Here is a 14,426-nt window from a genome sequence, read left to right as displayed (position 1 = left end):
CTTTGCCTTGCTGTCCCTTAGGGAGTAGAGATAGAGAGGAGAGGATCCCCAGTCCCCTCGCTCCATCCACTTTAGTCGCCTCTTACGACACGCAGCAGACCACGTTGGGAGAATTCTCTTACCTCTCACGAGGAGAGGCCCCCCTCACCACAGGGCAAATACATCTGAAAAAACGTAATTAAAATAAAGTAAAAAGCAAAATAAAATGACATGTTTAACTCCATATTGGGAATGTTTATCATAATCAAAGATTTAAGCAAAACAAACAGATTTGTTAGGAATATTTGAAAAGTGGAATTACATTTCTGATTTATTTTTGTTGGATTAAAAACATTGATACACATAAATTACATGTATTGCTCTTTTTTATTTTGTATGAGTCCAAATATAATATGATTTTTGGATAAGGTAGTAGGTAAAGTAGGTAAAGAGTATCTTACATAATCGCAAGTGTACAGCGTATTTTTGTTTATTGTCAATTCAATTGCCAAACACTTAGATTTTTTTTTTTTATTGTTTTATATTATCGAATGTTCTTTTGTTTTGTGCACTATACTTCTGTCCAAAACTTCAATATTTTAGTGAAAGGGAGGAAAATAAAAATGTCCTTACGAAATCAGATTAATCAATTAATCGAATAATTCATAGATTATGAGAATAATCACTGTGGCATGCAAAAAAAAAGTGAAAATTTGGGTTTTCTTCGGGCTAGGTCCCTCAAATTAAGTTAACCAGTGGCCTGATTTTACCTCTAATGTGGTGGTAGTTGGGGAGGATATGGGAGGAGGGGTTATGTTGTCGTAAGTGACGCCATATGTTCCAGAAGGTTTACTGCTTAAATAAATTTCAATAGAAATGCAGTCCATTTACAAAAACAAACTGAGCACCATTTTCTGTTAAAGGGGGTAAATGTTTGTTTGTTGCAATGTGAGGGATTTTTGGTTATAAGTTGAAGTAAAAATACAAAATTAGAAACAAAAACTAAAAGATGCAACATTTTCAGACAATGGGGTAAATATTTTTTCGAATTGAGAATAATTTAGCTATAAATTGAAGTTGAAATATAGTATAATTACAAATAAAGCCCCATTTTCTGACAATAGGGGGTCCTTTAACTTTTTTCAATGCGAAAAAAAAATCGTAAATGAAGTGAAAATACAAATATGTCTATGTAAATAGCTATTTTTAAAGCCCCAATGTGTAATATATGACCACTAGATGACAAGGTGTTGTCTGGTACCAGCGAGGGCCAGTGATACACTGCACAGCGTTGCGCCAGGATGACAGACGAACGTGGATTTAGGTGGGGATTCCACAGTGTAACAAACAAAACTAATTTCTCGACTTCTGAATTTTTATTAAAAAAAATAATACTGGTATGATATTTCGTGTATTTTTGCCTTGTATTCAAATCAAATGTTTGTTTTGGGGTTTTTTTCATAATGATTTTTTTTAAATATTACACACTGTCCCATTTGATAATAGACCGTCATTAAAGTTTAAAGACGGTCTTAACAAGAACAATGATTCGAAAAGTTCCTTAAAAAAACGTTATATACATAAACACATAGTTTTTATATCTTGTAGGTAATAATGTTTACATATCATATGCAATTTACTAAGCTCAGTAACTTTTGTTTACTTGCGGAGTTTTCTTCGGATGTTCTATTTTTTCTGATAATTCAACCGTGCACCATGTATAAACGGCCTCTGCTGGTTCTTCTAGGTATTGCAAGTTACCGTCACCACACTTTAATCACGCTCTGTTCTCAGTGCCAAAGTAAACACGAGCGTTCCACTTTCCATTTTTATATATTCACCCTCTGTCTTTGCTTATGTGTGTCTTTGCAGACACCATCTGGTCTTCTACTCACTCCCAATCCGCTTCTGTCCAACCTTTACTTCTGGTCCAATTTGAGGGCAGCAGGACCTCAAAGTCCAGCCCAGTCGCATGGCACCTTCCAGGTTTAACCCCTTACCGTTCCTATTGAAATGGCCTAAACTCCCAATCCAAGACATACTCAAAGTAAATTGAATGCTGTTCTTGAACCGTTGGTTTTGGTCTCTTTTAAAAGGTAACACTCATGTTTTGTCCCAAAATGCAACAATCACTGCAATTGCTACTAACAGCAAGTAATCTGAGTAGGAACACACAGAAATATAAGTTTTTTTTATTCTCACCTGAATTTCTTTTGGAATCAAATGCAGATGGGTGTAGCATGGGAATCTTAGCTGGGATATAGGTGAGACAAAAGCTTGAAGCCTTTCCTGGTACCTTGTCAAATTTGATCACAATCTGAAAATTATTTTATTTTACACACTTTTCTAATGGTGTGTCAAAATGTTTCCAAAGGTGGCCATTTGGAGACGATCAGTACACAGCACTAAGACTTTGCATTGTGTACTTAACTTTGGCCAACTTTTAGACAGTGTGAAAGTCTTAAATCTTTGACTTCTCTTTCTAGAAGTCAACCCATGATTGTACACACTAGCGCGTAATACTCACGCATAAAAATGGATTCCGGGTGGCATATGCACACGTTTGTTTTCAATACAGATTGAATAATTACGTTGGGAATTTCATTGGCTAACCAATGTGTCAATCTACATTTGAATCTCTAAAGATTTTTGATGCTGAATCAGTCACAGCTTTTTTTTTCAATACAGGCCCTCATAGGTTGTCACAGGCTAAAGACTGTGAAAAAAAGCGTGCAAGTGGCCAAGAGTGGTGACAATCAAAAGGTCAGGTCATGAGCAGTGCTAGGAATCAAAACGAGTATTTCGGTCTTGGGTTGTAAACAATTTTTTGTTTTACTTTTTAAAAAATATTTTAACTAGCATTTTTCAGTTATTCAAGTGTTTCCTGTCCTTTATTAAGGAAAAGAGTTTTAAATATGCTATCATTTTTGGGGGTGCTTGAGCAACCCCAAAAACGGGCTGGTTATGCCCATGGTGTCAACGTTTGAAATGTCAGAGACTGGAATTTCAGTTTTTTGTATTTTGTAAGGGGAAAAAAATGAATGTATTTTATGCATCACATAAATACAGGGTGGAACAGAACAGGATTTGTAAACCAGTCAAAGGTAGCGTGCGTTCTTTGAGGTGTCTTTAAAAAGTTGAAAGGTAAAAACTTTCTCCAATGCCCAACTGAATTCCAAGAGCCCCATATGCCTTATTTTCCATTGCGCCTATCAGCGTTTATTTTACTTTTATCAGGCCCATTCAGGGTGAACCGAACCCCTTAAATGATTACCCTAACCCCCTCTTTCTCTTCCTCTATCTATGATATCAACCCCATTCTAAATTCATCGTATAAGAGTTTATTGTCTAAGAAACAAACGCAAAACCTGTGGTTCTGCTATTTCCTGGCTTAGTCGTGATTGCAGGTGTAAGTTTTCATATGACGCACCCCACCTTTAAGCTACAATTCAACCATCAAGTGTACAGGTTGCACTTATACTGTATGTATCTTTAACAAGACACCTAATGTATAGGTGTTCAAAGGGAAAACGTGTAATAAAATTGTCAATACAACCTAAGTCTTGTTTTTCTAGGTTTCAATCTGTTTTCTATTAAATCAACTTTTTATATGTGTCTCATGCAGTATTTTTATTTCAAATGAACCCATTGACCTATGGGTGAACCAATTGGGTGTTTTTCTACCAGTGTACTGCAATACGCATTATTGCCTTTTTGTTTTGTTTTTTTCAATAGAAATTTTCAATTCAGTGACATTCATTGAAATTTGTGTCTGTTTTGTTTTTTCAGATGTGAATACTTTACATTAGAGGTGGACACTTTACATTTTTTCTATTTATGAGTCTCTATATTGCATTTTTTTCCAACTAAAGTGCAACCGTAAAGGTGAGTGATGCTAATATAAAAATATATGTAAAATTAAAAAATCTTGACCTAAAATATTTCATTCTCACTCATGTAGTTTTGCTTATTCAAATTAGTAGTTTTTGTTTTGTTTTTACCACTCGTAGGTGCTGAATAATACACAAAGTGTCTTCGCTCAAAATTAAGAGACACTGAACTAATTATTCAGTTCATACAGGAAAAAAAACATACTCCAGACTTGTTGTAGGAAACAGATTAATTTTACTTTGCGGTGGTTATGAGAAATAAATAATTTTCAGTAGAAAGTCATGCACACTGACTGTTCGACGGCAGCTCAGTGTGGTTTCACAAACACAGCAGGCCTTGCATGCAGCAGGCACACGCGCTCACATGAAAAATACAACAATTCAATTTTGGCAAAACCAAAACCGCAGTAGAAATCTCCCGTCATGCACGTTTCTGCAATTCCAAATATAAGTCAACATTTGCAGTTAATAGTGACAGCATATTTCCTTTTTTTTTAAATACAATTCTGTGGTGATGTTGCAACTTACACATTTTGTGTCATGGCTATAATTAATACAACATCAGATTTACAACCTATCGGTATCAAAAAATAGTTTTATGTTACCATGACAACATCCGCATCTACCTGTTAAAGACAAATACGAAGCGCTAACAGGATTAGGACACGATTAGCTGCAAACAAGTTGTAGTAGTCATTACTGCACCTCTCATTTTACGATTGGGATGAAGAACATTTGTAGACATTTTCTCCAGACATTCCTCATGTTTTTTTACACTCAGCTACTGGGAGTATGAGAACAGGTCATTGCTAAGTAAATATTGTAATGTACTGTAATGCAAATGAAGGAGCTCATGGGAAAACTGGAACCGAAAGGAGACTTTAAATGTCTATTTAGTTGCCACTACAATATCGGGCCTGCCCGGAGAAGCCCATCTACTCCACGTCAAGGTTGTAGGCTTACATAAAAGTTCAAAAGTCTCGTTGCAATACTGTTAGGTGAATTCTGCAAACTCCTGCCAATGAAAGACAAAAGTGGGCAGGTTGACCAAAACACTGAGGAAAAAAAATACAAGAAAGGGGGGAGGAAAAAAAAATTCTGAAATACACTTTGTCCCCCCCCCACAAACACACACTTTCACCCAAGCTCAGTTTCCAAACACAACTGCATCTGGATCAAAGGGGCCACCCAGAAAAGGAAAATAGAGATAATGCAGACAGAATAAAGCTGAATAACACAACATGAGAGAGAAACTAGGCTGAATTTTAGGATTGTTTTTCAAATTCGAAAGCACGTCTTATTTTACCTTAGATTTTGCATTTATTTTTTGAGAAAATCCTCAATTTTTGCACTCGCAGAGAGAAAGAAGAAAAAGTTTGTAAAAAGGATTTAAAAGGGGAAAAATTTGTATTATGAAATTAAAATGTCATCAAAGTTGTGACATTAGTAAAAAGAAAATTAGTAAAAAGAAAATTGAGCGATGCAAGAAATCAAAAAATTACGAAATCAAGTCTGTTGAGTCCCAAAATATTTTTTTAAGACAATATAACGGGACTGTAGTTCAAATCAAGAAAACAAAAACGATACTTTAAGAAAAGTTGGAAATGTATGAAAAAGTATTAAAACAAAATGATGATCCGCAATTAAAGCAGGAATACAAGGAAAATGTTTGATCATAGCATTGTCATTCTTTTCATTTCATCTCAAGAGTGTTATTTTTCATGTCAGTGCAGCTCCAATGTAGAGGTAAAATCTTAAAGCCCCAAAGTGTAATATTTAACTACTTGAGGGCACTGTGTTGTACTGTATGAGCCATGGCCAGTCTTACACGGCACAGCATGGCAGCAGGATGCTGGACAAACATGGTGCCAACTTAAGAGGAGATTCCACAGTGTAAAAGAAATACAAATTTCTGTGATTTGTTTTTAATTAGAAATTAACATTGGTATGTTAGTTCATGTATTTGGCCTGGTATTTTTAACAATTGATTTGTGTAATTTGGCTGCAAAGTATTTGAACACCTGAGAAAATGAATGTTTATATTTGGTACAGTAGCCTTTGTTTGCTATTACAGAGGTCAAACGTTTCCTGTTGTCTATACCTGTCTATACCTGTCGTGTAGTGATTCCTTACCGTTCTTTGAATCATTAAGACCCCATGAGGTGATACTTTGCATGGGGCTCCACTCCGATTGAGATTGACCGTCACGTTTAGCTTCTTCCATTTTCAAATGATTGCTCCAACAGTGGACCGTTTTTGACCAAGCTGTTCGGCAATTGCTCCGTAGCCCTTTCCAGCCTTGTGGAGGTGTACAATTTTGTCTCTGTTGTCTATGGACAGCTCTTTGGTCTTGGCCATGTTACAAAATTAAAGTCGTATTGATTGTATGGGGTGGACAGCTGTCTCCCTCAAACAGGTGCACCTGATTCAGGATGATACATGGAGTGCAGGTGGACTTCTAATGGGCAGACTAACAAGGTCTATCAGGGTCAGAATTCTAGACAATATACAGGTGTCTAAATACTTATTTGCACCTGTATCGCACAAATAAATTGTTAAAAAAAAATCATGCATTGTGATTTCTGCATTTTCTTTTTAGTTTATCTCTTTCACAGTGGACATGTACCTATGAGGAAAATTTCAGACCCCTCCATGATTTTTAAGTGGAAAAAAACAGCAAAATTGCAGGGTGTTCAAATACCTATTTTCTTCACTGTATTTATATATATATATATATATATATATACCGTATTTTCCGCACTATAGGGCGCACTGGGTTATAGGGCGCACCCCCAAAAAATAGTTTTTGGTCCTATATCTTCCATAGATAAGGCGCACCGGATTATAAGGCGCTACAATGGGAACGTCGACAAAACAGTCAGATGATTCAGTCAAACTGATTACCCCCTTAACATTCCCAAAGCTTGCAAAGAAGCAAATACGTGTCGTAGACACGTGCGGATGCAGTGTCTGTACGATGTCACTTAAATGCGTCATTTCAAATATCATTCGGAAGGTTGAAGTTTTGGGATTCAAGAAATGCCAAACATTTCTATGTTTCTATTTTCTTTTTCGCTCACAACTTTACTGTGCATATGACAATAAACACTTGGAATTGAGTTTAATTCACTCAACTAACTAATTCACATCACAGCAACATCAAGATCGTTCTAAGACAAGATACCGGGAAAATATGAAGCCGCGTAACTCACCTAAGTTCTCACGTTCAATAATGATACGCAATCATGGTCTTCTTACAACCGTGAGTGAAGTAAATCCAGGAGAGTAGAATATTTACAAATACAGACTAATGAAACATGTTTCTTTATGGCGTACTTTAGCAAGCTTGCTACGCCATTGCTAAACTCGGCCGATTGCAGGGTTTGTTTTGGCCATCTAGCCAATCCGAGGCTCCGAATAACTTCAGCCAATAGCGATCGATTTAACGGATGATTGACACATCTTTTTCAGCCAATTGCAGGGTTTGTTTCGGCCCTCTAGCCAATCCGAGGCTCCGAATAACTTCAGCCAATAGCGATCGATTTAACGGATGATTGACACATTGGTTAGCCAATGAAACGCCGGAATATAAATCCCAGCATACACCGCGGACTTGCTACGCCATTGCCAAACTCGGCCGATTGCAGGGTTTGTTTTGGCCATCTAGCCAATCCGAGGCTCCGAATAACTTCATCCAATAGTGATCGATTCAAATGATGATTGACACATTGGTTAGCCAATGAAACGCCGGTATATAAAACCCAGCATACACCGCGGACTACTCCACGTTCGGGGTAAAATCGAGTCGGCGGCTGTTGCGAGACCTTGCGAATTTAATATTGAGCCATATATAAGGCGCACTGTGTTATAAGGCGCAGTGTCAGCTTTTGAAAAAAATTAAGACTTTTAGGTGCGCCTTATAGTGCGGAAAATACGGTATATATAAATATATATCAGCTCAGTAGCCTAGATGGTAGTGTGCCCGCTTTGAGACTGGGAGGTCGCTGGTTCGCGCCTCGGCCGAGACATACCTAATTGGTATAAATATATATATATATATATACATATCTCATCTCATCAGCTGCACCGCTTATCCTCAGTAGGGTCGCGGGGGTGCTGGAGCCCATCCCAGCAATCATCGGGCAGTGGGCAGGGGACACCCTGAACTGGTTGCCAGCCAATCGCAGGGCACACGGGGACAGACAACTCACTCGCTCATTCACACCTAGGGACAATTTGGACCAGCCAATTCACCTGAAATGCATGTTTTTGGAATGTGGGAGGAAACCGGAGTGCCCGGAGGATACCCATGCAAGCACGGGGAGAACATACAAACTCCGCACAGGAAGTCTGGAGCTGGATTTGAACCCACGCAGGAGGTTCCCATGATATGAACTGTGCCGCACATGCGCTAACCACTGCGCCGCCGTGCTGCCCCATATATATATATATATATATATATATATATAAGCATTTGCTTCTTACAACCCCTTTCGAACATATTATGTAACGTTATTTTGTTGTTGAGTTATTGTTTATGTTCTGTTTTTTATGTTGATGTTCGAATAAAGTTTTCATTCATTCATATTATACATATATATAATTTATTTATTTATTTTAAATGGTTGACTGAGTCTATTTAACCCTAGATCGCAAAATTATCCTGGTAACATTATAGTGATAACATTATAAGTTGTTATTTTAGAAATATCTAACTGGGTGCACATTATCCTAATTTGTCAAAAAACAAAGCTCTCAACTTGAAAAAGGTTGGAAACGCCTCTAATCTAACGTTAGATCCATAATTTTGATCATTTCTGAAATCTCTGAATTCAGACTTGTCCTCAAAATGTTTTGAAGATAAACAATAAAACCGAAAATAAATAGCACAATAGATGCGGTGAGTGGTCAACAACAACTTGAATCACAGCTTGGATGCCATCCGTGGAATTTTCAAGCAAAATAGAATCGGGGCGTGGGACACAAAACAATAGCAATCGTAACTGACTGCTTAACTGTGCAATAAGGATCGACTTCACATCTCACAAAACACGCACTCAGAAACACACACCAGATGCAGGGGTCAGGAACCTTTTTGACCAAAATATATAAACATACCACTTAAAATTTGTCTCCCTCCCGCAGTTACTTATGAGTTATAAGGCTCATTTTGACCTTCATTTTTCCATTTTTTTGTCACAAAGTACTGCAAACGAAAAATTTTCGGCTTTACACTATTATATCCCTTCAATGCAGAGGGCGGGGGCATGAGAGCAGGAAGTGTGCTGTGCGTGCACTGATCCGCCCACTCCCACCCTCACCCAATCAAATCCCTCCACTCCTACCACTTACCCAATCAAATTGCTCCGTGTACTTGGCTGGTGTTTTGACAGTTTACGGTTTGTCATTTTTGTCCCAAATATTGGATTAAAACAAGTTGCAAGAAAAGTTATTTTGTAAAAATGTCACAAAATACTGCAAGCGAGGGTAACAACGTATTTTCTTTCAGTGTAGCAAGAGTTGGGCAAAGGAGAAAGGTTGTGCCTCTGTGTAGCTCCACCCATTCCTACCACTCACCCAATAAAATTTCTCTAGGTGCTCTGCTAGAGCTTTTGAGTAAAAACGTTTGTTTTGGGTTTAAGTTTGTTCCGTGTCTTTTCATCACAATGAACATAGTTTGATGAGCTTAAATATAAAGGATTATTCAGTGATTTGCAGCCAAAACAGGGTCTGCTGGGGTGACACCTTTACTGTATACTGTAGTTAAAATTGTATCTTGTATATACTGGACCAAACCGTTCATCTATCAGTATTGACTTGGATTCGCATGCACAACACTCTACTCTGCAATAAGTACTATATTTTAAAAAATGTGCAAGTTCAATTTTATCTCCCAGCCATATGTACTCATGAAAAGAGCCATATATGGCTTGCGAGCCATAGGTTCCCGTCCCCTGCACCAGAGTGAGTTAAATACATACAGTAGTACTTTAGCAGCAAACAACCCTCAGCACTCACATCTGGAAATAAATAAACACACCAATTGACTTATCACAAGAGTGGTGTGTGCGTGTGAATGTGTGAGTCAAACAGGAAGGAGGTGAGGGTCATCATGCGAGAGAGGTGGTCCAGGTAGAGCGTGATGATCAAAGTATCCTTCCTCCAACTCTAGAAGAGCATGCTTTGCCTCCGGTGGATCTTGCTGTTGCCTGGATCCCCAAGATAAATTCAGATAAATAAACTGAATCCCATTTCCTCAGACAATAGTAAATGAGCTCACCTGACTCGGGGTAGGAGTTCCTGTAACCAGGGTCTCTTTGCAGCTGCACTTCTTTCAAGGTGAAGATGGACACACCTGAAAATCGGTAATAAATCTGAATATTCGGACTCAACCCTTCAAGACAGGCCGCTTGGATTTTTGGGGGGTTATTTTGGCCATGAAAGAGTCAGAAATCATGTTATGAGTGATTATTTTTGGCCTTTTTTTTCAGAACAACCCAAACGTTCAATATCTGGCAATATCTACCATAAATATGTGTTAAGACAATGTAATAAGCAAAAAGCAAAGTAAAAAAAACAGACTTGGATTTATTTGTATTCTAATGAAGTACAGACTGGGACTGAACATGAACACATTGTAAGACATAAACTGGAAACATGAACTGTTATAAATATATATAAAAAGGTTTTGAGTCATGCTCGAGTAATTTTCTATATATTGTCAACCATTTGACACCATCACCAGGCGTTTTATGGGATTGTATGGTAGATGGTGAAGCAATTCCTGGAAACGGTATCCCAATTATATGTCCGTTTGACAATTGAAACTAAAAAAGTAATGTTCAAAGGATTCAAATGTTTTTATTTTTTGAAATTATTATTGGTCAAAGATAAAAAAATGATTTACAAAATGCATTACTTATGCCTCGTATGTGTTATTTCTTGCCTGTGATTGGTCTGTTGCCAGACATGGATGCCTGTAAGGTAAGATTGTGGAGAGTTGCTGCCACTTTGAGAGTATTTTAGAAAACTACTTTAAATTTAATTTGCCCAACAGTTGCAGAGTTACGGTAATTTAAAAAGCGCTAGTAAAACGGCGGCGCCAGCGCCCCCATGGTAATAAGAGGATTAAGTTGCATTTTTAATGCTGCCTCTCCCAACACAGTTGCCACCTGCGCACACCGGTTAGCCGGGATGCTAAAAGGCAGGTGCGGCCCGGATTATAACCATATTAGTATTTTTGTTCGGTCTGCATCAATAAACGACAAGATGTCAATTTAAGTTTTGCCGAATCATGTTTATCTGTTATTTGACTATTAGAGGGCATTCCATTAACTGAAAATGAGAGCTTAAAAGCACAAGGAAGAATACAAACTCAAAGTGACTGACCAAAACCACATTTTTCTTCTCATTTTTTCTTCCGCCATTAATCTTTTTTAATAAAACAAGTTTTCTTACCACTTAATAAGATTTTAAGAATAATTAACAACAAAACAAGCAAACCTATACAGTATCTATCAAAATTGCTTTGGTCAAATATTGTGTGTGATTATGTTAATTAAATGGTGTGATGAGTAATTATAATCCAACATTCCCTCGGAAAATGCTGATTTACAAGTGAGCTTTGATTTGAGATTTGATCTGCTACTACAGTGGAACCTTTTAAATCTAGGCTTAAAATACACTTACTGAATATTTTATAGCTTATAATTGACCTATATTTCATGTTGAAGATGTCTGTGTATTTTTTGTTGATTCCCTTGCAACATCCATTGCACCCTGCTGATCCTGGAAGGGGGATTACCTCTCATGCAGCCCCTTCTCAAGGTTTCTTAATTTCCTCAAGATGAAGTTGAGTTTTTCCCTGCCTTCATCTAGGTTTTAGATCAGAATAGGGATGCAACAGCTTATCGATACAATCGATTATATTCTATGATTAAAAGCATTTGCAACTTATTATATCATCAATTTGTTGTATCCCATGATTTATAATCCACAAAGTACGTCAAATCAATGATTGCACATTGTTCAGTTGTGACGCTAGGAGTTGTAGTAACACTTTGGTCCTGCGAAGCGCCTAGACCGTTTTATTTAAGAACAGTTACTTTGTATTTTTTATATCCTAAATATTGACCATTATACCATTACAAACGAAATTAGCATGAAAGTTTCAACTTTGTAGTGTTTGACTGTTTCATCAGGAAATAACATTAACCATTTTCAGCAACAGACAATTGCTGCAGAAATACAGAGAAAACAAAAAGAGAAAATATGTAAATAAAATAAAGTAAAAAGAAAAATAATAATGACATGTTTAATTCTACACAAGGGACAAATTCTTGAGCAAATATCATTTTCATCTTAGGGATTGTTGCCATATTACAAGACTTAACCACAAAAAACAAATTTGTTGACTAAATTTGAAAAGTGGGTTTGTTTACATTTTTTATATTTTTTGTGGTTAAAAAAATTGCAATACATAAAATGAAACATATTGCTCTTTCTATTTTGTTTTGTATGATGAGTCCAAATACAATATGAACCTTGCAGGTGTATAGCATACATTTCTACGTACCGAACACATGTATTTTTTTATTGTTTTATATAATCTAATGTTCTTTTGTTTTGTGCACTATTTTTCTATGTGTCCTAAATTTTAATATTTAAATAAAGAGGACAAATTTCTAAATATCTTTGAAAAATCTGATTTATGGATTAATCGAAAAAATAATCACCTGATTAATTGATTATGAAATTAATCGTAAGTTGCAGCCCTAGATCAGGGGATGATGTTATAGTAGTCTGTACAGCCCTTTGAGACTTCTTGTGATTAAGGTTTATATAGATAAACATGACTTCACTTGACCAATGGGAGGCACTAAATAATAAACACTCTCTTTAAGGAAATGTAACCATGACCTGAAATGAAAAATATATTTTTTCAAAACAAACAGAAAAGCATACATATACAGTATCTATCAAAATATAATATTGTGTGTGATTATGTTGAATCCAATTGAGTAATGAAAAATTATAATCGAGCATTTATTATCTGATTTCATTTCAAGTGTTCATTATTTCTTTCTTTCTTTGAATGACGATAAGATGTGATTCATTTCCACAGAAGAACAAAATGTCAATCAAGGCTGTGAAGAGATTGCTTGGGGGCATTTTGATACAAAAGTAAGGCCTTGCTTTTAAAATTAATGACTGTTTTGCTGTCATGCTATTCAAATATTTAAACACGATTATTACATTTCTCCATTTAACTCTTAGTCGATTGTGCACTCAAATATGATTAAAACATTTCTTTGACAACACCATTATTTTGTTACATCAAAGATATTTTCTCATTGGCAAGATGAGGGAGGCGCGTTGGCTACCAGCCATGGGCATCCCCCTCGAGATGCAGGGCCCATTGGGCAAGATCTTTAGCTCACCCGTGGGCTGCTATATCCTCCCTGCTGCTGGCCAAGATGTGACCCACAAACCGGGCCTCGTTCACTTAGGCACAAAATGGACAAGATGCTGTCTGGTTTTTGGGTAGCTGTGGTAAATCTCTCATATTAGGCACAACAATGCAGAATCATGTGTTTTCTAAAAAATTACAACGTTGCTATCTCTATTATACTACACCCCTTTTCTCAACGGTTTTTCCTTTGTTAAGTAGAAAAGAGAGTTTCTCTTGTCAACAAGGTTCTTTAATCTTTTATTTGATTAAATTTCCCTTGTCATGTAAATAAAACAGTTAGTCAGATCAGGTGCATAGTTGATATAATTTCGATATAATTTTCCTTCTGAAATGATCAATCATTATCTATAACAATGAACTGACAAATTGATCATTTAAAACTTAAAACACAATATGTTTAGAGTATTGTTTCCTTCATGATAAATGCTAGACACCCTAAAAGGCGAATTCAAATTAATTCGTGTGGAAAACCGTGAGCACCACCTGCTGGCTGAATTAGTAACCACCGAATTAGATTCTGAATCACATACATATAATTTAAAGCAATTTACTCTACAGAAGTATACATTTTCTCATTAAATATCTTTAATTGAATGAAGATGCAAAAGTTAGGGATACAAATGAAGGCAAAATCAATACTGCAACCATTTGAAACCTTTCTAAAGGAAATTGATTTAAAATCATTTTTAAGCTGCGACAGTTTGTGCTCACTCTCGTGCAAGGTGTGAACTCTCATTCCAAGATGCCTGAAATAGGAATGTTTCATGCCATCCTCAGCTGAAATCCTCTTCTTGGATTCGTACTGTGAGGCAGAAAAGCATGCTTGAAAAAAATGAGGCAAGGACGTATTATTGTACATTTTGCAAGTGTTCACTTACTCTGAGGAAAGACAGCAAAAGCTCGATCCCTTCGCCATCCAGCCTAAACGAGACGAAAAAAATAAAAAACGAAGCTGGTTAATGGCTGTCTGGAGCAAAGGCTGCTGGGAAAGTGCAGCCTCACTGGAGGAAGGCACAGCTGCCTTTAAAATGTTCAACAGGATTTCCTGTCGTGCTACACAATTTTGACTCAAGGTCTGTTGCTGT

The 14,426-nt window shown here is 36.8% G+C and overlaps 2 protein-coding genes across 4 annotated transcripts in view; one reads left to right on the top strand and one right to left on the bottom strand.

Annotated features, from left to right (window-relative positions):
• elk3 (ETS transcription factor ELK3) overlaps window positions 1–3,594 on the top strand; it is a 28,111-nt gene extending 24,517 nt beyond the window's left edge. For both annotated transcript variants that reach the window (XM_088347894.1, XM_088347895.1), the window contains one exon: window positions 1,852–3,594. In XM_088347894.1, the coding sequence (XP_088204020.1) occupies window positions 1,852–1,971 (120 nt within the window). In that variant the 3' untranslated portion in view covers window positions 1,972–3,594. The remainder of the gene's footprint in view (window positions 1–1,851) is intronic.
• Window positions 3,595–4,087: 493 nt separating this feature from the next.
• Window positions 4,088–14,426, bottom strand: part of cdk17 (cyclin dependent kinase 17) — a 59,996-nt gene continuing 49,657 nt past the window's right edge. For both annotated transcript variants that reach the window (XM_088348438.1, XM_088348437.1), the window contains exons 14-17: window positions 14,220–14,262; window positions 14,053–14,143; window positions 10,150–10,224; window positions 4,088–10,078 (exon numbers count right to left, since the gene is read on the bottom strand). In XM_088348438.1, coding sequence (XP_088204564.1) covers window positions 10,038–10,078; window positions 10,150–10,224; window positions 14,053–14,143; window positions 14,220–14,262 — 250 coding nt within the window. In that variant the 3' untranslated portion in view covers window positions 4,088–10,037. The remainder of the gene's footprint in view (window positions 10,079–10,149; window positions 10,225–14,052; window positions 14,144–14,219; window positions 14,263–14,426) is intronic.

This window comes from Urocampus carinirostris, chromosome 11 (genome assembly GCF_059441175.1).
Source record: "Urocampus carinirostris isolate Australia breed hairy pipefish chromosome 11, RoL_Ucar_1.0, whole genome shotgun sequence".
Classification (NCBI taxonomy): domain Eukaryota; kingdom Metazoa; phylum Chordata; class Actinopteri; order Syngnathiformes; family Syngnathidae; genus Urocampus; species Urocampus carinirostris.
This window is presented reverse-complemented; position numbering and strand designations above follow the sequence as displayed.